Raw genomic sequence first — 11,567 nt, 5'->3', positions numbered from 1 at the left:
GCTTTCCAATTTACCCCTCCTTGCAGCTTGCAGTGTTGCCCTATAGACGGTATAAAATATTACTAAATATACTGCGCATTCTTTCTTTATTTTGAAAAGTATGGCATGAAGTCGTCATGTCATTGCGAAGGGCTTTGGATAGCTGAGCTCATCTGAGCGTGCAGTAATGTAGATCCAGGAAGCCGTTCCTGTCGCTTCTATCCTATCCTGTAACCTTATGGAGCTGGCTCTGTCGCGTCGCTCCGTCTCCTCCGCTGTGGCCGGTGGAAATGTGGCCGCCCCTGGAAGAAACGCACCGTCCGAGCATCTGTCCGCCTTCTCTTAATTTCTTCTCACTCACATCATCGCTAAAACTTTCAATATGAGGATCTTCTGGTCTTTGCTGAAAAACAGCAACCCCAAAATCGAGTATTACTCCAGATTTTCACCGTCTCCGCTCTCCATCAAGCAGTTTTTGGATTTCGGTGAGTAAAGGCATCGCCTGGCACCTTTAGAGGACTTGAATGACTTGTAGAGGGTGGAGGCGGAGGTGGAAGGCCCTGTTGTGTGTTTTTGTCATCTCATCAGTCGCAGCTGTGGACCTGAAGAGTCACACGCAAGCCCCGGCTCGTTATTAATAGAAGGGAACATGTTGATGCTGGAACAACATTTAGTATAATGATCTGGGAACAACACCAACACGACGATATCAGATCGTGCAACATTAGACTTTCTTACGGTCAGGTGTGTTAAACGTAGAGATCGCCTGCAGTGAAGCAGCCACATATAAACAGAGGACGGTCCTCTCTCCTGTGCGGATTTGTTTACGTTGTAAACAAGTATTGACAGGCACCCTAACGCATGCAGGTATTCTCAGTCAGACTGGCACAGCAGCACGTATGCAGTGGAGGGGCCAGCAGCCCCGCTCCGGTTGCCAAGATGCTCAGGAAGCCTTTAGTCATTTTATTTATTTTCACTTGTGTCTTAGTGAGGTCGCTCTAGAGCACGAGTCATTGCAGATTGATGTTTTTTAAATGTGTTTCTGTTTAATATGTTTTCCCCCTCTCTATTGCACCAAGACATGTAGAAATCCCGCCCGTCGCAATGTGTGCCACAAGACGACGGTTATTAATGGTGCAGAAGCACTCAAGGCTTTCCTTAATCCGCCTCTTGATTAAACGCTGGCATGTCTGTTGCGTAATTTGTTCTCGCAGCTGTGGATGTAGAATGCGTGACGGGAAGTGTGCCGCACTTGTTTGCATTAAGGAGAACCCCTGCTTGGCACCAAGAGAGCCAAAACATATCGGTGTCTGTGTTTCACTCTGGAGCACGTGAGACGTCATCCAGGGATAGTCGCCACAGGCTTCTTTGTTCTCACGCACAAGCTTCCTCATTCTGCATTTCACAAGATTTCCCCCCTTTAAACTGCTGAGTCAGGTCCAGCTTTTCCCTCGATCGTTTCCTCTTGTCTGATCATCCCAAGTTCTAACACTGGACGTCATGATCGTCTCTTCTGTGTTGAGAGTTTTGAGGTTGTCCCCAGGGCAGCACTGTCCAAACTCTAGAAGGCTCTACTTTATGTTAAGTTCCCCCGCAACAGATCTAAAACACCAATCCCTCTAACGTCTCCCTGACCGCCCATCCCTCTTTCCAGGCAAATATGACCAATGATTTCCCTGCGTGAACTTTTCGAGCTAATGTTGGCACGCATGTGGATACAGCTGCAGTCAGATGGCAAAGTTTAAGATATCAGGTTAAAGGTTGGATATTGAAACCGAGCGCTCTTCTTAGATGAGTTCAGCACACTTGCTTTTTAAGCACCTTCTTATATGAAGCTTTGTCTTTCATTTGACCTTGATCCCCGTGAGCTGGGAGCCTCTCTGATTGCCGAAGCAAGCAAAGAAAAACTCTAATCACGATATTTTATTGATGGCAATAAACAGGATTGTGAAAGTGTCAGAAAGCTGATATTGTTTACTCCACACTGTATTTATTGGCAAGAGAAAACTAAACTGGAAGCTCCACATATGTGGTTAGGTTTATAAGTATTTGGACAAAGACACGATTTTGATTATGTTTGCCTTTTTTACACCACCACAATGGATCAAGCAGTCAATATGGTTCAAGTCTAGACTGTCAGCTTCAATTTGAAGGGTTCTGACTGAAGTTCTGCATTAACCATCGAGGTGCAAACCACAGGTTAAGAACAGAAGGGTCAGGTTAAACTTTACTGGAGTTTAATCTAGTTACTGGAGGCAAAGCTGAGGCCAGAAAGACTCACAAAGAAGCAGCAACTGAAGCATCTCAAGGGAGGAAACGCAGCATTAGGTGATCTCCAAGGGTTCTAGACTTCAGGCAGTCACTGACTGCAAAGGATTTCCATCCTAGTATTTAAAACAGTCCATATATTTCATTTTGATCATGACTTGCTAAGAAGTTGTTTTCCTTAACCGTGGCAATAATTCTGCGATCATGCACTCATGATCATGGCGTTATCTGTGCCTCTCACTTCTGCTTCCCTCAGGCCGGGACAATGCATGTGAGAAAACGTCCTTCATGTTCCTGCGTAAGGAGCTGCCCGTACGGCTGGCCAACACCATGAGAGAGGTCAACCTTCTCCCCGATAAACTGCTTAGCCAGCCCTCTGTCAAACTAGTGCAAAAATGGTAAGACACTCCCTCCAGAAATGTTCTTTATACGCCTGCCAAAGGGCAGCCTTTATGGCAGCAGGACTTGTTTTAAGGTTTATTGCCATATTGTTAGTAAGCATGTGTAAAGGTTGCCTTTTGCCCTCTGTCTGTTTTATCAGGTACATGCAGAGCTTTGTGGAGTTGCTCGATTACGAGAACAGAAAGCCAGAGGACCCTCATACTCTGAACGAGTGAGTGGATGTTAGCTGTATGAAAAATTAATAAGCACGCTGTATGTACAGTAAATAAAGCTTTACAACACCCAGCTGTTGTATACTTGTGTCATTAAGATTAGAGTCCCTCTGGCACTGCAACTAATCCTCTTAGTGCACATAGATCTCTGCTGACTGCTCAGGTAACGCTGTATTTATACAAAAACAATGCCCGTCTGTTAAACAGCCATGTGTCACCGATAAACGCAGACAGGAATGTGGTTGGGTCTTTCTGTTTAGAGAACACATTTCCAATAATTGTCCAGGGAAAATGAAATAACAATGCAGATCCTCATTCTTGTGCTGCGTTGTGCAGAGAAATCATGGTGACATTTAAATTTCTGGCTTGTTCTTTGTGCACATATAAAATATGTTTCTTCTTTCATGTGATTTTTATTTTGGTTTGTTTTTTTGTTTTTTTTAGTTTCCTGGAGCTTTTGATTGAGATCCGCAACCGCCACAACGATGTGGTTCCCACCATGGCTCAGGGGGTCATTGAGTACAAGGAGAAGTTCGGCTTCGACCCGTTCATCAGCAGCAACATCCAGTATTTCCTGGACCGCTTTTACACCAATCGCATCTCGTTCCGCATGCTCATCAACCAGCACAGTGAGTCTCCAAAAATCCCCCAAAACATTTATGTCGTTTAGACCATCGGATCCATCTGTGCAGCTGAAGTTTATACATCCACACGTCTGTGTTTCAGCGCTCCTTTTTGGTAACGATACCAACCCAGCACATCCCAAACACATAGGCAGCATTGATCCGAACTGCAACGTGGCAGAAGTCGTCAATGGTAAGTTTGGGAGTTATTTAATATGACCGATTTAACCTGGTTTACTAGAAAGAAAAAGATTCGTCACCCTCAATAAACATGAAGCAATCATTTTGAGTAAAATGCAGCTGAAATATATAAAATTAAAGGTTTATTTAGTCAGATCATGAGTCATTAAGGAAAACTTGGTATGAACTGATTGTATACCAGTAAAGTTTTTTAGACCAGATTTCATAAAATGTTATATTTTGCACTGTAATTATGTAACAAAATGACAGGAAACTTTACATGTAATCAAATTAGACTCAGCATGGGCATACAGTTTGTCTTGTGTGTTCATCCTCCTTTTAATGCTGTAATCCCTCATGATCATGCTCACTCAAGTCAGAGGGAATATTTTTCTTTCTATGTTTGACTTATTTTGTTATACTGAGCAAATGTATTCATTCTTCTCACAGGAAGTGGGGGTTAGCTATGTTTTATATCACATCGGCCGCTCTCTGCAGTGACACAAATCAAACAAAAGAGTATCAGTCTTTGCTGAGCGGGGTGTTTACATAATGATAGTTTTAAAGGAATTCCAGCATTGCACTTTTAGTGACTCAGGAAGGGACAGAAGATGCATTGGTGACCTGTGAGCAGAAATCTGCGCCGTTCTCTGGTCTGACTTATGTTGTTTTGCCTCTTCCATCAGATGCTTACGACACTGCCAAGATGCTGTGCGAGAAGTACTACTCGGCCGCTCCTGAGCTCAAGATTGAGGAATTCAACAGTAAGAGTGCTTTTGTGCATTTATGCAGTTTAAGCAATCTCCTCTGTAATTAGTCACAGCACTGAAAAAACTACAACCCTGTGACCCGGTCTTTTTAGAGCTTGTGGGCACAGATTGGGTCCAGATTTAGTCCTGTAATGATCCACCACCTCATTTACTTCAAAAGAAGCTGCTTTTTAGTGTGCGTTTAGTCTTCATGCTCCTTTTCTTTGCAGTGAAGGCTCCCAAAAGGCCCATCCAAGTGGTGTATGTGCCCTCTCATCTATTCCACATGTTATTTGAGCTCTTTAAGGTAGGCAGGCCAGTGTCAGTGCTCCTAACCTAACTGGCCCGGATCTAATTAAATGCAATTAAGACGTAACAGGACTATAATTCTGTAAGGGCTGCTGCTGAGCTGAGTTAATGAACTCTTGGGATGTTTGCAGAACTCCATGAGAGCCACAGTGGAGCTTCATGAGAACAGTAAAGAGGGATTACCACCAGTGAAGACAAAAGTCACTCTGGGTAAAGAGGATCTCTCGATAAAGGTAAATTCGACACACATTTGCATCATTAAAGAAATATTTAGAGGTGTTTTAGCTTTTATTGTCTTTAAGTTGTTCCATTTCTCCATTGTTTTTATCCTTTTTGTCTCTAGATCAGCGACAGAGGAGGAGGAGTCCCTCTCAGGAAGATAGACCGTCTTTTCAACTATATGTACTCCACTGCCCCGACGCCGAGCCTGGAGCCAGGAGCTGTCCCGCTGGTACCTGCAACCATACAATCGCATCAGTATCGACCCTTGTGATCAAAAGCCTCTTTTGGCTCCTGCATTTTTCTATATGGTATGACTTTACATAAATTTTCTTTTTACTTTACAGGCTGGTTTTGGCTACGGTTTACCAATTTCCAGGCTGTATGCCCGATATTTCCAGGGGGATCTGAAGCTGTACTCTATGGAAGGAGTTGGCACGGATGCAGTCATCTATCTGAAGGTGAGCTATTCAAATTTGAGTATGCTGTAACGTTGCAAAGATCTGTAAGGCACGACAGATTGGTGATTAATTAAAGGAAAAAACTGAACCCTTGACCTCTACAACGCCTCAGTTGTGTTGGCATTAAGCTGGCACAGTTTGGGATTATTTCTCCCCCTCCTGCTGTTCAAACGTTCCTATTCCAGGATTTTTCCCTACTATTATTACGTCCATCACTTGTGTCATCATCTTAGTATTTTTTTTTAAATTGCACTTGAGATAGATTAATGGGGAAAAAATGATACTCAGTGTCGTGTGCCACATTTTGGAGTCTTGGATTGTGACCTGCTGACAGCAAAGAGGTGGAACTGGTTATGGTAAAAATAGGCGAAATTAGAGTTGACGTCAGTCAGTGCCAGTAAGAGTTCTTTCTCTTATTTTTTTTGGACTGGGTTCATTAATCAGACATAAAGCTGTCAAAAGAGTATGCAGATTTATAAGCTGGGATTTTAGCTTGAAGTTCAAGTCACAGGCTTTGCATCCAGGCAGCCATATACACAGCCAATCATGTAATCACGAGTTCTACTAAATCTGTCAGGAGACTTGTGATTTCAATTGTGGATTCTGCCACAAAAGGTGATCTTCTGGGCAGATGGCCGAACTGTACTGCGGGGTTTTTGTGTGAGATAATACTCTCTCCTGGCTTCATCAAAACCCTTAGTGAGGAAATGCCCTTTGAAAGAATGGCGTTCCATCCCTCCTGTAGACTCTTGGACACATAATTACCCAGGACCTTTCCTTTTGTTGTTTTTTTTGTTTTTGTTTTTCCTTTAATTTGACACCTCTGTTTAACTGAGAGTTGAAAATACTTTTGAATTTGGGAGGATTAAAACAGAAGAATCCACTCATGTCTCTCTGTGAAGTATTCTGTTGTAGACGGGAGCTTGGACGCCTAACTTTGTGCACACAATGTCTCAAGAACGAGGCGATGTAGATTTCTTTGATGACTTTTAAATCGATACCATAACAAAAGTCTTGAATGAGTTTACTGCCTTTACTGCAGCCAAGTGCAGTCTCTGGCTACAGTTTAGTCTTTAATAAGTGAAAGTTATGCTGCGCTGGGTTGAGATCAGGTATGACTTGGCCATTAAAGAATAGCTCACTTTTTTGCCTTGAGAAACTCTTGGGTTGCTTTTGCAGTTTGCTTTGGTTCATGATTAATTTACTCCATGAAACGAAGCGCCGTCAGCATTGAGCTGAACCTGAGCAGAGAGTGTAGCCCTGCACACTTCACAGGTCATCCTAACACTCATACCAGCAGTCACACTGTCAATAAACACCAGTGGCTGGCCCTGAACTACGGTGAGCTTCATGAACTTTTTCTTTTCTTCTTCCTTTTCTTTTCCCATCATTCTGATACAAGCTTTTCTTGATTTCATCTGTCCAAAGATTTGTTTTTTCCAGATCTGTGCAAGTTGTTTTAACCCAGCCCTCCTGTTCTTGAGTGCAAAGGTTTACATTTAGTTGTAAACCCTCTGTGTTCAAGGCGCCTTTTGATTGTAGACTGTGATAATGATACGTCTACCTCCTCGAGTGTTCTTGACTTGGTTGGATGTTGCGAAGTTGTTTTTCTTACCCATGGAAATAATTCTGTCGTCATTCATGTCAGCTGTCTTCTGTGGCCTTTCAGGTCTTTTGATGATGTTTAAAAATGTATCAGATTGTTGTACAACTGATTGTGTATGTTTGTCATGGAGTAACAAGAGAACAGGCTTCACCTGAAAACTACCTGCCAGTCAAATGTCCAGACTCTGAAAATTGGGTACTGTGGTTCCTCATCAGTAAATTCAATATTTTGGTTAAATCCATTGAACTAAAGCTGAAAGTCTGCATTTCAGTCAATCAAATACTGTAAAAATATCTGGTGTATAGCTATGATACCTATGAACATCAATGTGCTAATGAAGAAATCACTCTAGTAGTTCACGTTTCAGTGCTGGATGTGATGGAGTAAATGTGGTGTTAATTGCCAAGCGGTGTATTAACTGTGGACAGATTGAGGCTGACTTGACGGAATTTAACTACATGCTGCTACAAACAATTTTCCTCTTAGCAGCAGCAGCTCCCTGTGTTTTAAACGAAAAAGGGGAATGGCACTGGTTTTCTTTCAGCTTCTTTGAAAGGTGCTATACAGTTATTATATGTATGTCGGCTGATGTTCTGCCAAAATATGTGTATCTGTAACCTAGGCGCCCCCCCACCCCCAAATAAAAAGTGTGATTATTAAGCCAGAAGATGAGTAGCTTAGTTAAGCATAAAACTTGAAGCAGTGTAAACACCTTGCATATCACTATTAAGATTTCTTAGGCTCATCACTTTATTACCTACAAAACCGCATAGAAGCTGGAAGCCACCAGAAACAGTGTTCAAAGTCTTCATGCTGAGCTAAGCTAATCATCTCCAGCTTCACGGTTATTTAGACCCATCCAACTCTTGGCAAGTAATAAAAACAATGATAATAACTCCTCTAATAAAGATAAGTCAAAGTTGCTTTTCCTTGACTTGGATGTCTTGTTTCTTTATTTAAAGGCTCTGTCCAGTGAGTCCTTTGAGCGTCTGCCTGTCTTCAACAAGTCGGCGTGGAGGCATTATAAGACGAGCCCCGAGGCGGACGATTGGAGCAACCCCAGCAAAGAGCCACGTGATGCCAGCAAGTCCAAATACAAAGCCAACAGATAACTCTGCCCAGCTCGCTAGCAAAGCTTTCCCCTGGGAGCCAGAATGCCTGCACTCTGCATAGAACATGCACGATGAAATGTTGCCCTTGGGTAAAACGCCTGGGTTAGGATTAGACCTGCTTTCACATTCCACTCGCTAAAGGTTTTGAAAGGATGGATGTCCTCCACTCATATCGGTACCCAATGGCAACGGCCTTCATCAGCGTAGCTTTCATTGTCATGGCATCACCACTGGCTGTAAGACGAGGTTTAAAATGAACCTTTTCCATGTTATAGACCCCCAGTGTCCGACCCCTTTAAAAATAACTGGTTACTCTTGTGGACCTTTACAAAGATGGACTTCATTTCTTCAAATTTACTTTATAGCAGTACTGCCATCTCTTCCTCTGTCTCACGCACATTGGCCTGCTGCTGACTAGGCTACTGCTCTGTGCAGCTGAATAAGCTCCCCTCCCGCTGCTGATGGAGTGTCTTTCTCAGTAAACGCTCATGTTCTGTTTCTTTCTCGCCACACACAGGCAGAGTCAGGAGAAAGGGGTTAGTTTGAGTGCAAGTTAGAATAGGAGGAGGTTTCACTTCCTTCCTTTCGGATACACTCTTGACTGAACGCACAATTAGGCCGGTGTGCCCTTGGCATAGAGACTTGTTTTGGCTGCACTCCGTTTTTAGCTGGGGGGGGAAATGGGAACCAATGGATGAAGCATACACTTTATTCTTAAAGCTTCTAAAAGTCAGGATTTTATTTAATGAAAAAGAGAGCGAGCCTTACTTCTGGTAACGTATGGCATATTTATTGTTTTTAAAAAGCCCGCCTTTAAAGGCTGGAACTTGAAGAGCATTTAAAAAGGGACGATGTTAGAAGTGAAAAGTTGAGTGTCTTTCCCTCAACTTTGTTTAGCTTTACGCTTAGAAGATAACCAGCCACCTGCAGACCATTAACAAATGGTACTAACCCTCATCAAATATTTTTGCTCTTTGTCCTGATATAAGAATTATTAGCAGACCAATGGAGCATCTCTCGGATGCTTAGGAAATGCCACCAGAGTTGTCTATTCACTGTGATTCAAATGATAGTAGCTATCATCATCATTATTACTCTTTTACCTTTTCCAATGATCATGAGAGACTTCGCTTGAATAGCCACGACGCACTTGCATAATCTGAATCGCTCGTCAATAAATCGTACTTTAAGGGGTTTTTTTAGTCAGTTTGTCCTGTCAGCAAAACACCAGATGGAGGAAAGGGCAGTGTTGCAGTAGAAGTACTGCAATCGTGTCATTTTTCAGCCACACCAGCACCATGTATTGTTTAGAAAAAAAAAACCCTTGCTAAATGCGATGAATCTGCTGGGATCACACTTGGACTATTGAAAAAAAAAAAAAAAGTGGTATTACAGCTTTCATTTCGACACTTCCTATTTCGTCCTGCCGGCACGCCACGGTGGATAAGCAACTGCTCGCAGCTTTGACTTTTTTTCCTAACAATGCTTCATCAGGTCAGCGTGTATCTATTTTGTGGTACTACTAATCCTCATAGTCTTCTGAGTTTGAACAAAGTTCTGCTTTTTTTATGTGCTTTTGCTTTTTTAACTTGAATGAAAAGAACTGAATTAGAAGCTAAATGTAAGAGCAGATACTTTGACTGGCTTTTAGTTTATTTGTACGATTGTGCACAATTTCCCTTGGCTTTTTTTGTCTTTTGGCACTGACACATGATTGCTTTTATTCATCTTTTAGTGATTTGTAGGTTTTTAACTTTATTTTTTTTTCCTTATTTATACAATAGGAAGTCATGTGGCACACACAGTTGAGGGTTTGGATAAGTCGGCAGAGGAAAATGTGGTCAAAGAAGCAGAGCCTCCAGGGCACTGAAAGTTGTGCATCAATCCATCCACTTTTTTCTTGTTTTTTTGGGGTTTTTTTGGCACATGGATCATATTCAGGAACCTGTTTTTGTGCACTTTACTAATCCTACGTGTATATTTTTAACCTCGTGTAGCTTTCATGCAATCACTCCAGACCTCTATCAAGGAGCTAATTAAATCGGATCGGATCCCAGGTCAGGATTTACTAATGGTGATGCATTTGTTTTTATTTATTTTTTTGAGGCTGCTGAAAAAGACCAAAACTTAAACAAGTCATGGCTCAAACCTGGATTTATTTAAAGCAGATGTTGGGAGATTTTCACAAATACGAAGTGACTTCTTTTTCTCATCTCATTTAGCTTCACCTGATGTGTAAAGAGAGAATAACTCGGTGTGGAAACCGACATGTTAACCATCAGATTTCATCACTGCCAATTCCTTTGTGACATGCCAGTCTGGCTGATACCCTGTGAATAACCTACCATAGAGGATGAGCTGCGTTATAGGTTAGTGGTTGACGTGTAGGCCAGTGTGGTCCTGTTGTTGACCAGTCACCTAAAAACCACATCTTGATCAAAGTTATACTTCCAGTTTCCATCATTTATTGAAATGAAGATCTTCTACTTTTAGTAGTTCTATGTGGTAAGAGTATTTTAGAAAATCATATATAATGTATATGCTGTACATGCAGCCAGTGTGGAGTGATGAGTGTTTTTTTCCACCCTGCTGTACATCCAGCTTAAATACTGCATTTGGAGTCTCCTGGATAAGAGGTGGTCATGCAACATCAACATACACCAAAAAAAAAGTTTTACAGTGGTCTTATAATGTGATTCAGCATGAGATGAACTTCCAATACCAACTGTCAAACATTACAATAAAAGAGATTTGCTGTTGTGTGTAATCGGTGTGTTCAGTTTTTATCCACGCTGTAACCAGATCGGGGTTTTTTTCCACTGTGTTGAAACATCCTGGTCCAAACCACATACGGCGCAATTATGCATGATTACATTAAACAGTTCATGTCTCTGTTTTGATCGATTGCTTTTAGCAGATTGGCTCTGCCTCAGATAAACGTTTGAATCTCCCGTAAATGTCTTGCCTAAAGTTTGCAGGTGTGGAAAAGGAAGTACACCCTCTGTCCAGTCTAAGGTTTTACTAAACAAGACAAAATTTAAAAGATGTAACTGGGCCTTACCAGGTTCTAAAGTTATACAGTAACACATGATTTTTTACTCATTGTGATAATTTAACAAAAACAGCCAAAAAACATAAGCAGTGTGTGAAAAACTACTTTTATCAGCAAGTAACTTGAAGAAAATTATCAGTCTCTTACTTTCTTGTGGAGGAATTTTATCCAACTCTTCTACACAAGAGTGCTTCATTTAATTGAAGTTTGTGGGTATTGCTTTATGCACAGCACTCTAAAGATCCTGCCACAGTATTTCAATCAGGTTGAGATCTGGATTTTGACTTACTCTTTCCTTTTTCAGCCATTCTGTTGTAGAATTGCTGCTGTGCTTGAGATTGTTATCCTGTAGCATGAGCCAGTTAGAGCCCAGCTTTAACTGACTGAAAGGTGAC

The 11,567-nt window shown here is 41.8% G+C and overlaps 1 protein-coding gene across 1 annotated transcript; it reads left to right on the top strand.

Moving 5' to 3' along the window:
- On the top strand, positions 1–10,887 carry pdk3a (pyruvate dehydrogenase kinase, isozyme 3a). The gene is made up of 12 exons (XM_031750006.2): positions 1–464; positions 2,504–2,645; positions 2,789–2,860; positions 3,306–3,490; positions 3,588–3,677; positions 4,351–4,428; positions 4,644–4,720; positions 4,854–4,955; positions 5,066–5,173; positions 5,289–5,402; positions 7,971–8,091; positions 9,905–10,887. Exons 1-12 carry the CDS (start codon positions 362–364, stop codon positions 9,988–9,990), a joined length of 1,278 nt encoding a protein of 425 aa, XP_031605866.1. The 5' UTR covers positions 1–361; the 3' UTR covers positions 9,991–10,887.
- Positions 10,888–11,567: the final 680 nt, after the last annotated feature.

The sequence above is a fragment of the Oreochromis aureus genome, linkage group 9, assembly GCF_013358895.1.
Source record: "Oreochromis aureus strain Israel breed Guangdong linkage group 9, ZZ_aureus, whole genome shotgun sequence".
NCBI lineage: Eukaryota > Metazoa > Chordata > Actinopteri > Cichliformes > Cichlidae > Oreochromis > Oreochromis aureus.
The sequence above is the reverse complement of the archived record's forward strand: the minus strand, read 5'-3'. Positions and strand labels throughout refer to the sequence as shown.